The sequence below is a fragment of the Mobula birostris genome, chromosome 13 (genome assembly GCF_030028105.1).
Source record: "Mobula birostris isolate sMobBir1 chromosome 13, sMobBir1.hap1, whole genome shotgun sequence".
In the NCBI taxonomy this organism is placed as follows: Eukaryota; Metazoa; Chordata; class Chondrichthyes; order Myliobatiformes; family Myliobatidae; genus Mobula; species Mobula birostris.
In genome coordinates, this window is record NC_092382.1 from 4,543,575 (window position 1) to 4,561,126 (window position 17,552).

At 54.0% G+C, this 17,552-nt stretch overlaps 1 protein-coding gene across 1 annotated transcript in view; it reads left to right on the forward strand.

The window, feature by feature from the left end:
• LOC140208247 (NACHT, LRR and PYD domains-containing protein 3-like) overlaps positions 1–17,026 on the forward strand; it is a 63,398-nt gene extending 46,372 nt beyond the window's left edge. The window contains exons 7-11 of the mRNA XM_072276786.1: positions 13,157–14,894; positions 15,417–15,503; positions 15,659–15,829; positions 15,985–16,152; positions 16,317–17,026. Coding sequence (XP_072132887.1) covers positions 13,157–14,894; positions 15,417–15,503; positions 15,659–15,829; positions 15,985–16,152; positions 16,317–16,404 — 2,252 coding nt within the window. The 3' untranslated portion in view covers positions 16,405–17,026. The remainder of the gene's footprint in view (positions 1–13,156; positions 14,895–15,416; positions 15,504–15,658; positions 15,830–15,984; positions 16,153–16,316) is intronic.
• The last annotated feature ends 526 nt before the right edge of the window (positions 17,027–17,552 follow it).

Genomic DNA, 17,552 nt, shown 5'->3' on the forward strand with positions numbered 1-17,552 from the left:
GTCCTGACAGACTGTGAGACCCCACACACACCTGACAGGGTCATGAAACACTGTGAGACCCACACACCTCGTTCAGTGTCCTAACTCACCCCTGACCGTATCCTGACACAATGTGAAACCCGACAAGTTTCTGACAGGGTCCTTACACACTGTGAACCCCAACACGTAGCTGACAGATCCTGACTCACTGTGACACCCCACACGTCCCTGACTGCTTCCTGACACATTGTGAACCCCACACGCACCTGACAGGTTCCTGACACACGGTGAGACGACACATAGCCATGATAGGGTCCTGACGTACTGCGAGACCCCACATACACCTGGCAGTGTCCTGACACACTGTGAGACCCCACACGTCCCTGACAGGTTCCTGACACACGGTGAGATGACACATAGCCATGATAGGGTCCTGACGTACTGCGTGACCCCACATACACCTGGCAGTGTCCTGACACACTGTGAGACCCCACACGTCCCTGACAAGGACCGAACACACTGTGTCACCCCACACGACCCTGACAGGTTACTGACACACTGTGAGACACCACACACCCCTGACAGGGTCCTGGCCCAATGTGAGACCCCAAACATTCCTGGTAGGGTCCTGACACGCTGTTAGATCCCACACATCCATGAGAGGGTCCTGACACACTGTGAGACCCCATACACAACTGAGAGTGACCAGACACACTGTGAGACCACAGACACCCCTGGCACTCTATGGGACCCCACACACTTCTGACAGGGTCCTGACACACTGTGAGACACCACACACCCCTCACAGGGTCCAGACACACTGTGACACCCCACAATTCCCTGACAGGGTCCTGACACATTGTGAGACCACAGACACCCCTGACACACTATGAGACCCCACACACTTCTGACAGGATCCTGACCCACTGTGAGACACCACACAGCCCTGTTAGGGTACTGACACACTTCGATACCTACACGTCCCTGATAGGTTCCTGACACACTGTGAGACACCGCACACGTCTGCCAGAGTCCTCAAACACTGTGAGACCCCTCACACCCCTGTTAGGGGACCGACATACTTTGAAACCCCATATCCCTGACAGGATAGGGAAACACTGTCAGACCCCACACACCGCTGACAGGGTTCTAAAACACCCCTGACAGGGTCCTGACACACGGTGAGACGACACATAGCCATGACAGGATCTGACGCACAGCGAGACCACACATACAGCTGGCAGTGTCCTGACGCACAGTGAGACGCCCCACACGTCCATGACAATGACCTAACACACTGTGAGACCCCATCCGTCCCTGACACACCGTGAGACACGACACACACCAGACAGGGTCCTGACCCAAAGTGAGACCCAAACACTCCTGACACACTGTGAGACACCACACAGCCCTGTTAGGGTACTGACACACTGTGAGACCCTAAGCACACCTGAGAGAGTCCTGACAAACTGTGAGACCCCACACGTCCCTAACGGGTTCCTGACACACTGTGAGACACCACACACACCTGACACGGCCCTGACCCAATGTGAGACCCTGCACACGTCTGACATGGACCTGACACACTGTGAGACCCCAGGGGTCCTGACACACTGTGAGATCCCACACATCCATGAGAGGGTCCTGACACACTGTGAGACCCCACACACCCCTGACAGGGTCCTGACACACTGTGAGACCCTGCACACGTCTGACAGGGACCTGACACACTGGGAGACACCACACTCTTCTGATAGGATTCTCACACGTTGTGACACCCCACACATTCCTGACGGTGTCCTGACACACTGTGACACCTCACAGGTTCCCGACGGTTTCTGACACACTGTGAGACACCAGACGCCCATGAGAGGTTCCTGACACACGGTGAGACGACACACAGCCATGACAGGGTCTGATGCACTGTGAGACAACAAATATACCTGGCAGTGTCCTGACACACTGTGAGACCCCAAGCACACCTGAGAGTGTCCTGAAAAACTGTAAGACCCCACATGTCCCTAACAGGTTCTTGACACACTGTGAGACACCACACAGCCTTGTTAGGGTACTGACACACTGTGCGACCCCACGCATACCTGACTGGGTCCTGACATACAGTGGGACACCACACACCACTGTCAGTGTCCTAAATCACCCCTTACAGTGTCCTGAAACACTGTGAGTCCACCGACGTCCCAGACAGGGTCCTGACATACTGTAGCACCCGACACACACCTGACTGGAACCTGACACACTGTGCGACCCTGCGCACCCCTGACAGACTCCTGACAGACTGTGAGACCCCAGACAAACCTAACAGTGTACTGACACACTGTCAGAACCCACACACCCCTGACAGGGTCCTGACACACTGTGACACCCCACACATCCCTGACAGGTTCCTTACAAACTGTGAGACACCACACACATCTGCAGGGTTCTGACCCAATGTGAGAACCCAAACACACCTGGCAGGGTCCTGACACACTATGAGATCCCACACATCCATGAGAGGGACCTGGCACACTGTGAGACCCCACACACTCCTGACAGATCCTGACACACTGCGAGACCCCACCCGTCCCTGACAAGGACTTAACACACTGTGACACCCCACACGTCCTTGACAGGTTCCTGACACACTGTGAGACACCACACACACCTGACAGGGTCCTGACCCAATGTCAGACCCCAAACACTCCTGGCAGGGTCCTGACACACTGTGAGATCCCACACATCCATGAGAGGGTCCTGACACACTGTGAGACCCCACACACCCCTGACAGGGTCCAGACACACTGTGAGATCCCACACGTCCCTCACAGGGTGCTGACACACAGTGAGACACCACACACCCCTGTTAGGGGACCGACGCACTTTGAGAGCCCATTTCCCTGACAGGATAGGGAAACACTGTCAGACCCCACACACCGCTGACAGGGCTCTAGAACACCCCTGACAGGTTCCTGACACACTATGAGACCGCACTGGCCCCTGACAGGTTCCTGACACACGGTGAGACGACACATAACCATGACAGGGTCCTGACGCACAGCGAAATCCCACATACACCTGGCAGTGTCCTGACACACAGTGAGACGCCCCACACGTCCCTGACAATGACCTAACACACTGTGAGACCCCACCCGTCCCTGACAGGTTCCTGACACACCGTGAGACACGACACAGACCTGACAGGGTCTTGACCCAATGTGAGACCCAAACACTCCTGACAGGTTCCTGACACACGGTGAGACGACACATAGCCATGACAGGGTCCTGACGGGTTCCACACACCGCTGACAGGGTTCTAAAACACCCCTGACAGGGTCCTAAAACACTATGAGACTGCACACGTCTCTGACAAGTTCCTGACACACTGCGAGACCCCACACGCACCTGACAGGTTCCTGACACACGGTGAGCCGACACATAGCCATGACAGGGTCCTGACACACTGTGAGACCCCAAGCGCACCTGAGAGAGTCCTGACAAACTGTGAGACCCCACACGTCCCTAGCGGGTTCCTGACTCACTGTGAGACACCACACAGACCTGATAGGGTCCTGACCCAATGTGAGACCCTGCACACGTCTGACAGGGACCTGACATACTGGGAGACACCACACAGCCCTGACAGGGTCCAGACACACTGTGAGTCCCCAAGCACTCCTGGCAGGGTACTGACACACTGAGAGATCCCACACATGCCTGCTAGGTTCCTGACACACGGTGAGACGACACATAGACATGACAGGGTCCTGACACACTGTGAGACGCCATACACCCCTGACAGGGTCCTGACACACTGTCAGATCCCATACATCCATGAGAGGATCCTGACACACTGTGAGACCCCACACACCCCTGGCAGGGTCCTGACACACTGTGAGACCCTGCACACATCTGACAGGGACCTGACACACTGGGAGCCACCACACACTTCTGACAGGATTCTGACACGCTGTGATACCCCACAGGTCTCTGACGGTTTCTGACACACTGTGAGACACCGCACGCCCCTGAGAGGTTCCTGACACACGGTGAGACGACACACAGCCCTGTTAGGGTACTGACACAATGTGCGACCCCACACATATATGACTGGGTCCTGACACACAGTGGGACACCACACACCACTGTCAGTGTCCTAAATCATAGCTGACAGTGTCCTGAAGCACTGTGAATCCACCGACGTCCCAGACAGGGTCCTGACACACTGTAGCACCCGACACACACCTGACTGGGTCCTGACACACTGTGCGACCCTGCACACCCCTGACAGGTTTCTGACAGACTGTGAGACCCCAGACAAACCTAACAGTGTACTGACACACTGTCAGAACCCACACACCCCTGACAGGGTCCTGACACACTGTGACACCCCACACATCCCTGACAGGCTCCTTACAAACTGTGAGACACCACACACATCTGCAGGGTTCTGACCCAATGTGAGAACCCAAACACACCTGGCAGGGTCCTGACACACTGTGAGATCCCACACATCCATGAGAGGGACCTGGCACACTGTGAGACCCACACACCCCGTTCACTGTCCTAAATCACCCCCGACCGTGTCCTGACACGATGTGAAACCCGACAACTTCCTGAGAGGGTCCTTACACACTGTAAAACCAAACAAGTCGCTGACAGGGGCCTGACGCACTGTGAGATCCCGGACACCCCTGACAGGGACTTGACACACTGCGAGACCCCACATACACCACGCAGTGTCCTGACACACTATGAGACCCCACACGTCCATGACAAGGACCTAACACACTGAGACACCCCACACGTCCCTGTCAGGGTCCTGACACACTGTGAGATCCCACACATCCTTGAGAGGGTCCTGACACACTGTGAGACCCACACACCCCTTTCAGTGTCCTAAATCACCAGCGACTGTGTCCTGACACAATGTGAAACCCGACAAGTTCCTGACAGGGTGCCTACACACTGTAAAACCCAACACGTCGCTGACAGGGTCCTGACACACTGTGAGACCCCGGACACCCCTGACAGGGACCTGACACGCTGTGGACCCCACACACTCCTGACAGATCCTGACTCACTTTGACACCCCATACGTCCTTGACTGCTTCCTGACACACTGCGAGACCCCACACGCACCTGACAGGTTCCTGACACACGGTGAGACGACACTTAGGCATGATAGGGTCCTGACGCACTGCGAGACCCCACATAAACCTGGCAGTGTCCTGACACACTGTGAGACCCCACACGTCCCTGACAAGGACCTAACACACTGAGACACCCCACACGTCCCTGACAGGTTCCTGACACACTGTGAGACCCCAAACATTCCTGGCAGGGTGCTGGCACACTGTTAGATCCCACACATCTATGAGAGGGTCCGGACACACTGTGAGACCCCACAGGTCCCTGACAGGGTGCTGACATACTCTGAGACCCTGCACATGTCTGACAGGGACCTGACACACTGGGAGACAGTACACACTTCTGACAGGATTCTGACATCTGTGACACCCCACACACTCCTGACAGTGTACTGACACACTGTGACACCCCACAGGTCCCTGACGTTTCCTGACAAACTGTGCGACCCCACACGTCCCAAACAGGTTCCTGACAAACTGTGAGACACCAGACACGTCCGACAGGGACCTGACACACTGTGAGACATAACAAAGCCCTGACAAGTTACTGACACACTGAGAGAGGTCACACACCCCTGACAGGGTCCAGACACACTGTGAGACCCCACAATTCCCTGACAGGGTCCTGACACACTGTGAGACCACAGACACCCCTGACACACTATGAGACCCCACGCACTTCTGACAGGGTCCTGACACACTGTGAGACACCGCACACCACTGGCAGTGTCCTAAATCACCCCTGACAGTGTTCTGAAACACTGTGAGACCACAGACGTCCCTGAGGGGGTCCTGACACACAGTGAGACACCACACACCACTGGCAGTGTCCTAAATCACCCCTGACAGTGTTCTGAAACACTGTGAGACCACAGACGTCCCTGAGAGGGTTCTGACACACTGTACGATACCGCACACCCCAGACAGATTTCTGACAGACTGTGAAACCCCACACACACTTAACAGTGTCCTGCCACTCTGTCCGAACCCACACAGCCCTGACAGCGTCCTGACACACTTTGATAGCGCACACGTCCCTGATAGGTTCCTGACACACTGTGAGACACCACACACCCCTGTTAGGGGACCGACATACTTTGAGACCCCATATCCCTGACAGGATAGGGAAACACTGTCAGACCCCACACACCGCTGACAGGGTTCTAAAACACTGTGAGACTGCACACGTTCCTGACAGGTTCCTGATACACTGTGAGACCCCACACAATGCTGACTGGGTCCTGACACACAGTGAGACACCACACACCACTGTCAGTCTCCTAAATCACCCCTGCCCGTGTCCTGAAACACTGTGAGTTCACCGACGTCCCAGACAGGGTCCTGACACACTGTAGCACCCGACACACACCTGACTGGGTCCTGACACACTGTGCGACACCCCGCACCCCTGACAGATACCTGACAGACTGTGAGACCCCAGACAAACCTAACAGTGTACTGACACACTGTCAGAACCCTCACACCCCTGACAGGGTCCTGACATGCTGTGACACCCCACACATCCCTGACAGGTTCCTGACAAACTGTGAGACACCACACACATCTGACAGGGTTCTGACCCAATGTGAGAACCCAAACACACCTGGCAGGGTCCTGACACACTGTGAGATCCCACACATCCATGAGAGGGACCTGGCACACTGTGAGACCCACACACCCCGTTCACTGTCCTAAATCACCCCCGACCGTGTCCTGACACGATGTGAAACCCGACAACTTCCTGAGAGGGTCCTTACACACTGTAAAACCAAACAAGTCGCTGACAGGGGCCTGACACACTGTGAGATCCCGGACACCCCTGACAGAGACTTGACACACTGCGAGACCCCACATACACCTCGCAGTGTCTTGACACACTATGAGACCCCACACGTCCATGACAAGGACCTAACACACTGAGACACCCCACACGTCCCTGTCAGGTTCCTGACACACTGTGAGACACCACACACACCTGATAGGGTCCTGATCCAATGTGACACCCCAAACACTCCTGGCAGGGCCTGACACACTGTGAGATCCCACACATCCTTGAGAGGGTCCTGACACACTGTGAGACCCACACACCCCTTTCAGTGTCCTAAATCACCAGCGACCGTGTCCTGACACAATGTGAAACCCGACAAGTTCCTGACAGGGTCCTTACACACTGTAAAGCCGAACACGTCGCTGACAGGGTCCTGACACACTGTGAGACCCCGGACACCCCTGACAGGGACCTGACACACTGTAAGACCCCACACACTCCTTACAGATCCTCACACACTATGACACCCCACACGTCCCTGACAGGTTCCTGACACACTGTGAGACCCCACACGCACCTGACAGGTTCCTGACACACGGTGAGACGACACATAGCCAAGACAGGGTCCTGACGCACTGCGAGACCGCACATAGACCTGGCAGTGTCCTGACACACTGTGAGACCCCACACGTCCCTGACAAGGACTTAACACACTGTGACACCCCACACGTCCTTGACAGGTTCCTGACACACTGTGAGACACCACACACACCTGACAGGGTCCTGACCCAATGTCAGACCCCAAACACTCCTGGCAGGGTCCTGACACACTGTGAGATCCCACACATCCATGAGAGGGTCCTGACACACTGTGAGACCCCACACACCCCTGACAGGGTCCAGACACACTGTGAGATCCCACACGTCCCTCACAGGGTGCTGACACACAGTGAGACACCACACACTCCTGTTAGGGGACCGACACACTTTGAGACCCCATTTCCCTGACAGGATAGGGAAACACTGTCAGACCCCACACACCGCTGACAGGGCTCTAGAACACCCCTGACAGGTTCCTGACACACTATGAGACCGCACAGGCCCCTGAAAGGTTCCTGACACACGGTGAGACGACACATAACCATGACAGGGTCCTGACGCACACCGAAATCCCACATACACCTGGCAGTGTCCTGACACACAGTGAGACGCCCCACACGTCCCTGACAATGACCTAACACACTGTGAGACCCCACCCGTCCCTGACAGGTTCCTGACACACCATGAGACACGACACAGACCTGACAGGGTCTTGACCCAATGTGAGACCCAAACACTCCTGACAGGTTCCTGACACACGGTGAGACGACACATAGCCATGACAGGGTCCTGACGGGTTCCACACACCGCTGACAGGGTTCTAAAACACCCCTGACAGGGTCCTAAAACACTATGAGACTGCACACGTCTCTGACAAGTTCCTGACACACTGCGAGACCCCACACGCACCTGACAGGTTCCTGACACACGGTGAGACGACACATAGCCATGACAGGTTTCTGACGCCCTGCGAGACCGCACATAGACCTGGCAGTGTCCAGACACACAGTGAGGCGCCCCACACGTCCCTGACAATGACCTAACACACTGTGAGACCCCACCCGTCCCGGACAGGTTCCTGACACACCGTGAGACACGACACACACCTGACAGGGTCCTGACACACTGTGAGACCCCAAGCGCACCTGAGAGAGTCCTGACAAACTGTGAGACCCCACACGTCCCTAGCGGGTTCCTGACACACCGTGAGACCCACACACCCCGTTCAGTGTCCTAAATCACCCCTGACCGTGTCCTGACACAATGTGAAACCCGACAAGTTCCTGACAGGGTCCTTACACACTGTAAAACCCAGCACGTCGCTGACAGGGTCCTGACACACTGTGAGAACCCACGCACTCCTGACAGATCCTGACTCACTGTGACACCCCACACGTCCCTGACTGCTTCCTGTCACACTGTGAGACCCCACACGCACCTGACAGGTTCCTGACACACGGTGAGACGACACATAGCCATGACAGGGTCCTGACGCACTGTGACACCCCTCATACACCTGGCAGTGTCCTGACTCACTGTGAGACCCCACACGTCCCTGACAAGGACCTAACACGCTGTGAGACACCACACACACCTGACAGGGTTCTGACACAATGTGATACCCCAAACACTCCTGGGAGGGTCCTGACACACTGTGAGACCCCACACACCCCTAACCTGGTCCAGACTCACTGTGAGACCCCACACTTCCCTGACAGGGCCCTGACACACTGTGAGACCACAGACACCCCTGACACATTATGAGACCCCACACACTCCTGACAGGGTCGTGACACACTGTGAGAGCCTGCACACGTCTGACAGGGACCTGACACACTGTGAGACCCCGCACACCCCTGACTGCGTCCTGACACAATGTGAAACCCCAGAAGTCTCTGACAGTGTCCTGACCCACTGTGAGATACCACAAGTCCCTCACTGTGTCCTGAAAGACTATGAGACCACAGACGTCCCTGACAGGGTCCTGACACACCGCAAGACCCCGCACAGCCCCGACAAGGTCCTGACAGACCTTGAGACCACACACACACACCTGACAGGGTCTTGACACACTGTGAGACCCCGCACACTCCTGACGGGTTCCTGACACACTGTGAGACCCTGCACATGTCTAACAGGGTCCTGACACACTGTGAGACCCCGCACACCCCTGTTATGGGACCGACACACCTTGAGACCCCATATCCCTGACAGGATACTAAAACATTGTGAGACCCCACACACCGCTGACAGAGTCCTAAAACACCCCTGACAGGGTCCTACAACATTGTGAGACCGCACAGGACCCTGACAGGGCCCGGACACACTGTGAGACCCCAGACACCCCTGACAAGGTCCTGATACACTGTGAGACACCACACATCCATGACTGAGTCCTGACAAACTGTGAGAACCCACACACACCTGACAGGGTCCTGACACACTGTGAGACCGACACACCATTGTCAGTGTCCTAAATCACCCCTGAAGGTGTCCTGACATAATGTGAAACCCCAGATGTCCCTGACAGGGTCCTGACACACTGTGAGACCCCCACACACACCACTCAGACTGTCAGACGCGACAGACACCTGACAGTGTCCTGACACACTGCCAGAACCCAGACACACCTGATGGTTTCTTGACACAATGTGAAACCTCAGAGGTCCCTGACAAAGTTCTTACACACTGTGAGACCCCACACGTCCCTGACAGACTGTGAGACACCACACACACACACCGGACAGTGTCCGGACACACTATGAGATCCCACACACACCACTCACAGGTTCCTGACAGACTGTGAGACACCACACACACCTGACAGGGTCCTGACACACAGTGAGACCCTGCAAACGTCTGACAGGGTCCTGACACACAGTGAGACTCTGCAAACGTCTGACAGGGTCCTGACACATTGTGAGACCCCACACACCCCTGATAGGGTCCTGACATACTGTGAGACCCCACACGTCTGTGATAGGCTCTTGACACACTGTGAGGCCCTGGACGTCCATGACAGGGTCCCGACATACTGTGAGACCTCACACACACCTGACAAGGTCCTGACAGAGTGAGAGACCCCACACACCCCTGATATGTTTCTGACATACTGCCCGAACCCACATACAACTGACAAGTTCCTGACACACAGTCAGACCCCACACAATCCTGACAGGATCCTGACACACCGTGAGACCCCGCACACCCCTGACAGTGTCCTGACACAATATGAAAACCCAGAGGTCCTTGACAGGGTCCTGACACACTGTGAGACACCACACACTCCTGGCAGTGTCCTGACACACTGTGAGACCCCACAAGTCCCTGACAAGGACCTAACACACTGTGAGATCCTACACGTCCCTGACAGGTTCCTGACACACTGTGAGACACCACACACACCTGACAGGGTCCTGAAACAATGTGAGACTCCAAACACTCCTGGCAGGGACCTGACACACTGTGAGATCCCACACATCCATGAGAGGTTCCTGACACACTGTGAGACCTCACACTTCCCTGACAGGGCCCTGACACACTGTGAGACGCCACATGCCCCTGACAGGTTCCTGACACACTGTGAGATGACACACATCCATGACAGGGTCCTGACGTACTGCGAGACCGCACATACACCTGGCAGTGTCCTGACACACTGTGAGACCCCACACATCCATGACATGGTCCTGACACACAGTGAGACCCACACGTCCCTGACAGGGACATATCACACTGTTGAGACCCCACACGTCCCTGACAAGTTCCTGACACACTGTGAGACCCCATACACACCTGACAGGGTCCTGGCACACTGTGAGACCCCACACGTCCCTGACAGGATCCTGACACACTGTTAGAACCCATACACCCCTGGCAGCAGCCTCACACCATGTGAAACCCCTAAGTCCCTGTCAGGGTTCTGACGCACTGTGAAGCCCCGGACACCCCTGACAGGGACCTGATGCACTGTGAGACCTCACAAACTCCTGAGAGTGTCCTGGCACACTGTGACACCCCACACGGCCCTATCAGGTTTCTGACACACTGTGAGACACCACACGCCCCTGAGAGGTTCCTGACACACTGTGAGACCCCACACACCCCTGACAGGGTCCTGACACACTGTGAGACACCACATTCCCCTGACAGGTTCCTGACACACTGTGAGACACCACATTCCCCTGACAGGTTCCTGACACACTGTGAGACGACAAACATCCATGACAAGCTCCTGACGCACTGCGAGGCCGCACATACGCCTGGCAGTGTCCTTACCCAATGTGAGACCCCAAACACTCCGAGCATGATCCTGACACCCTGTGAGATCCCACACATCCATGAGAGGGTCCTGACACACTGTCAGACCCCACACACCCCTGACAAGCCCCAGACACACTGTGAGACCACACACACCCCTGACACACTGTGAGATCCCACACACTCCTGACAGGGTCCTGACACACTGTAAGACCCCACACGTCCCTGACAGGCTCCTGAAACACTGTGAGACCACACACACCACTGACACACTGTGAGACCCCACACGCCCCTGAGAGGTTCCTGACACACTGTGAGACGACAAACATCCATGACAAGCTCCTGACGCACTGCGAGGCCGCACATACACCTCGCAGTGTCCTAACCCAATGTGAGACCCCAAACACTCCGAGCATGGTCCTGACACCCTGTGAGATCCCACACATCCATGAGAGGGTCCTGACACACTGTCAGACCCCACACACCCCTGACAAGCCCCAGACACACTGTGAGACCACACACACCCCTGACACACTGTGAGATCCCACACACTCCTGACAGGGTCCTGACACACTGTAAGACCCCACACGTCCCTGACAGGCTCCTGAAACACTGTGAGACCGCACACACCACTGACACACTGTGAGATCCCACACTCTCCTGACAGGGTCCTGACACACTGTAAGACCCCACACGTCCCTGACAGGTTCGTGACGCACTGTGAGACCCTGCACATGTCTGACAGGGACCTGATACACTGTGAGACACCACACACTCCTGACAGAATCCTGACACACTGTGACACCCCACACGCCCTTGACAGGGTCCTGATACTCTGTCGGATCCCACACACTCCTGGCAAGGTCCAGACCGCGTCCGAACACCCATGACAGGATTCGAACACACTTTAATATCCCACACAACCCAACCACCCAGCCACAGTGCAGGTGCTGATCAGCAAAGCTACCTCTTTGTATTTTGAATCAGTGATGGTGAGAGGGGAGGGGGAGCTGTGATTCCCCGACCTGTTCCTTTGACAGAATGCCCACTACATTCTTCTCCATCTCCATACACCACATGAACACTGGAGATTAAAAGTTTCTTCCACAGGAACAATGATAGCTCTGACAGTAGTGGGAGTTTGGCCAGTACGGGACACTTGGAGGTCAGTAAACTACCAGGGAAATACTCACCATCACAGCATGTGGAAATGTGATGATCTGGTGTTTATCTAGAACAGGCTTCTCTGTCCAGTCAGGGGTCTGTAAATGGAATTTACTGTTCGAGCATCCATTGATGAATCCAATTAATGCAATAGCTTTGAGCTAACTCTTGTGTGCTTAAATACTGAGTTCTGAGTTGAGGCATCTAACAGTTTGTCCACTGTCTGTTCCCATGGAAGATGTTCAGCAGAAACACAAGGAGACTCTGCGGCCACAAACTGAAACCCTGAGAGTGAACACGATCCTGATGAGGGAGAAGGTGAAGGTTTTCCAGCTGGTTGATCGATACGCTGAGCTCACGGTCATTTCTACTGTTCGAGATCGGAGACTGGTGGAACATGAGCTGCTGGCAAGAGGCAGAGACCACGAGGAGTGGAGAGAAAAACAACTCCGCGGACACCTGGAAAAAATCCGGACTGATCAGTTGTTCCAGAGCAGCTTTTCCTGGAGTAAATCCAAATCTGGGAGTTCGGCAGCAGTGGCCGGAGTGCCAGGGATTGGGAAAACAACAATGGTACAAAAGATTGTTTATGACTGGGCCACGGGGAAAATATTCCAACAATTCCAGTTTGCCTTTAGTTTCAAATTCCGGGATTTAAATTCCATTAACAGCAGAATAAACCTGAAGGAACTGATTCTGGATCAGTATCCTTACTTTGGGAATATCCTGAGAGAGGTCTGGAAGAACCCAGAGGGATTGCTGTTTATATTTGATGGTTTGGATGAATTCAATGACAAAATTGATTTTGCTGACGGTCAGAGAGACACAGAACCTCGGTCCACATGCACAGATCCTGAATTCAAGTGCAAGGTGTCTGACATTGTGTACAGTTTAATCCAGCACAAGCTGCTCCCAGGGTGTTCAGTGCTGGTGACCACCCGTCCCACTGCATTACATTTATTGGAAAAGGCGAAGATCAGTGTCTGGGCTGAAATCCTGGGATTTGTTGGTGAGGAACGGAAGGAATATTTCATCAGGCATTTTGAAGATCAGTCGGTGGCAGCAGCTGTTTTCAGACACGTGAAGGAGAACGAGATCCTGTACACCATGAGCTACAACCCCTCCTACTGCTGGATCCTCGCTCTGGCACTGGGTCCTTACTTCACACAAAGAGTCAGGGACCCGCAGAGAGTTCCCAAGACCATCACCCAACTATATTGCTACTATATTTACAACATCCTGAAAAACCACGGCCGTGAGATTGAGAACCCCCGTGATGTGTTTCTCAGGGTTGGTCAGATGGCCTTCAGAGGAGTGTCCGAGAAGAAGATTGTATTTACAGATGGAGATTTGATCAAATACAATCTGCAGCCTTCCCAGTTCCTGTCCGGGTTCCTGATGGAGCTTTTGGAGAGAGAGGATTCTGCCCGGAGCGTGGTGTACACATTCCCACACCTCACCATCCAAGAGTTTGTAGCTGCAGTCACACAATTCCTGAATCCACATCCCGGGGATATTCTGAGATTCCTCACTGAAGCCCACAGCACGACAGACGGTCGATTTGAGGTATTTCTCCGTTTTGTTGCTGGTCTCTCCAACCCAATGACAGCTCGGGGCCTGGAGGAGATTCTGGGTCCATTTCCTCATCAAACAACCTGCCGTGTGATTGACTGGGTGAAGGAGGAGGTTAAACGCCAGAGTGGAAACACATGGAGTGAATCTGGTAAAAGGAACCTCCTGAACACATTACACTACCTGTTTGAGTCTCAGAATCGTGGACTGGCTCAGGCCGCACTGGGATCCGTGAAAACACTTTCATTCAGTAGAATGACACTGACCCCGATTGACTGCGCGGTCCTGTCTCATGTCATCGGACTCTGTGATACAATAAAACAGCTCGACCTGGAGATCTGCCACATTCAGTGTGAAGGAATCCAGCGGCTGGGACCCGGGCTGCACAAGTGCCAGGAGTTGAGGTAGCTTGATTTATCTCTCATTCTGAACTGTGAAACTGTTCCATTGTGTTGTTTCAGTGTAAAGGGATTTGGGTAAAACTGTAGGAAATATGATTGTGAAGAATTCTAACAAATGCCATTACCCTTCCTCCTGTGTGATCTCTCTTCCTCATCCCTTTCCCTCCCGTGGGGTCTTTTCCACCATCTCCCATCGACATTTCCCCGTTCACAAATCTTTTTCACTGTGGGAGTTTATCTCTCTTACCCCTGCCTCTCCCGACCCTCTCAGGTCAGTAACACTTTTCTAACCATCAGGGAATGAGACAGAATATGTGGAGTTTACAGGGTCACACCGACAGACTAAATTACTGACATTCGGTGAATACCCTGGAGCTGGGCAGTGAGGGACATTGACAGTGATGGGAACTCCGATCAGTGATTTACTGAAGAGTTTAATGTTTCCTGAAATATCCGAGTCAGAGAAATTCTCTCAGACCCACGGTTTGAATCACTTTGTTCATCAGTTTGTCTGTTTGCGTTTAGACTGAGTTTTAATGAACTAGGAGATTCAGGAGTGAAACTGGTGTCTGCGGCTCTGAGGAACCCGGAGTGCAAAATACAGAAACTGTGGTAAGTACCAGACTGTGGGAGATTGTGTTTACAGTCACTGGGTGTCTGACACTGAACATTAATGTGATCAGTAATTGTGTTACTGATAAACACTGGGGATTTGTACCGTCTCCTGTCTCTCTGTGTCCTTCACCCTCACTCTCTCTCATCTCCAGGCTGGACAATGTCGGTCTCACAGATTCTGGTGTTGAAGATCTCGCCTCCGCTCTCAGTACAAAACCATCACTGACGGAGTTGGACCTGAGTGATAATAAACTGGGAGATTCAGGAGTGAAATTGGTGTCTGCGGCTCTGAGGAACCCGGAGTGTAAAATACAGAAACTGGGGTAAGTACCAGACTGTGGGAGATTGTGTTTACAGTCACTGGGTGTCTGACACTGAACATTAATGTGATCAGTAATTGTGTTACTGATAAACACTGGGGATTTGTACCGTCTCCTGTCTCTCTGTGTCCTTCACCCTCACTCTCTCTCATCTCCAGGCTGAACAATGTCGGTCTGACAGATTCTGGTGTCGAGGATCTCGTCTCCGCTCTCAGTACAAACCCATCACTGACGGAGCTGGACCTGAGATCAAACTCACTGACAGACCGATCTGTCCCCGCTCTCCGCCACGTCATACTGACCCACCCGAGTCTGGAGCGGATCTGGTGAGTGTTTGTGTTAATGTTCAATGTGACAAAATATCAGTGGATCCGCGGGTTTTCTGGTGATATTTGTCTGTGAGTGTTGTTGAAACATTAACCCCAGTCCCCTGTTACTGACATTGTTGTGTGATCTATTTACTTCATTTTTATTCTCCCATCTGTTTCAGGCTGGACTGGAATCGGTTCAGTGAGACCGGGAGGAAGGAACTGAGATCTCTGCAGGAACCCAGACCCGGACTGACAGTGTCCGTGTGAACATCTGAATGTGTGAACAAGCCCGCCCGCGGGATGGGGACACGTTGGCCGATTCGCCGCCCTCCCCTTTAACACCCGCCCACCCCTTTAATGGCCACGCGCCAGGTTTAATTCCAAACAGTTTTAACGGAATTAGCTCCAGTCTCGCGCTGTGTGTCGTTCATTGCGCTCCCGTAATAACGTATTTCCGCCTCCTGTCCAGGGGCGCAGCTTCCGCCGGATGTGCGGTTTCGAGACCCCGCCCACGTAAGATAACGGGGAATTACACAGATAGGAAGAACCCGGGGGCCGAGGCTCAGTCTGGGACACTGGTGCCCCATTGTGGGATTATCTCGGAAGAGAATCATTTTGTTTCCTTTGCTGTGGACGGTGCATTCGGCAGTTTGGCCGATATAATGATGTTAAATTGACAGACAATCGGCAGTGACCCTGGATCTGCAGCGATCTCGGACACGGCCCTGCATTGTGAGTTTATAAACGCAAACACGGGGAATTCTGCAGATGCTGGAAATTCAAGCAACACACATCAAAGTTGCTGGTGAACACAGCAGGCCAGGCAGCATCTCTACGAAGAGGTACCGTCGACGTTTCGGGCCGGGACCCTTCGTCAGGACTAACTGAAGGAAGAGTTAGTCAGAGATTTGAAAGTGGGAGGGGGAGGGGGAGATCCGAAATGATAGGAGAAGACAGGAGGGGGAGGGATGGAGCCAAGAGCTGGACAGGTGATTGGCAAAAGGGATATGAGAGGATCATGGGACAGGAGGCCCGGGGAGAAGGAAAAGGGGGAGGGGGGGTAAACCCAGAGGATGGGCAAGGGGTATAGTCAGAGGGACAGAGGGAGAAAAAAAGGGAAATAATAAATAAATATGTCTGGGGCCCTGATTGTCCCATCACACACTCCCGGGTTCAGACACAGCGTGAAACTCCCTCCACGCCGTCCCATCACTCAATCCCAGCGACTCCCTTGTCCATTCGTCCTCCCCCCCCCCCCCCCATCCCTTCCCACTGATCTCCTTCCTGGCGCTTATTCTTGTAAGCGGAACAAGTGCTACACATGCCCCTACACTTTCTCCCTCGCCACCATTCAGGGCCCCGGACAGTCCCTCCAGGTGAGGCGACACTTCACCTGTGAGTCGGCTGGGGTGATA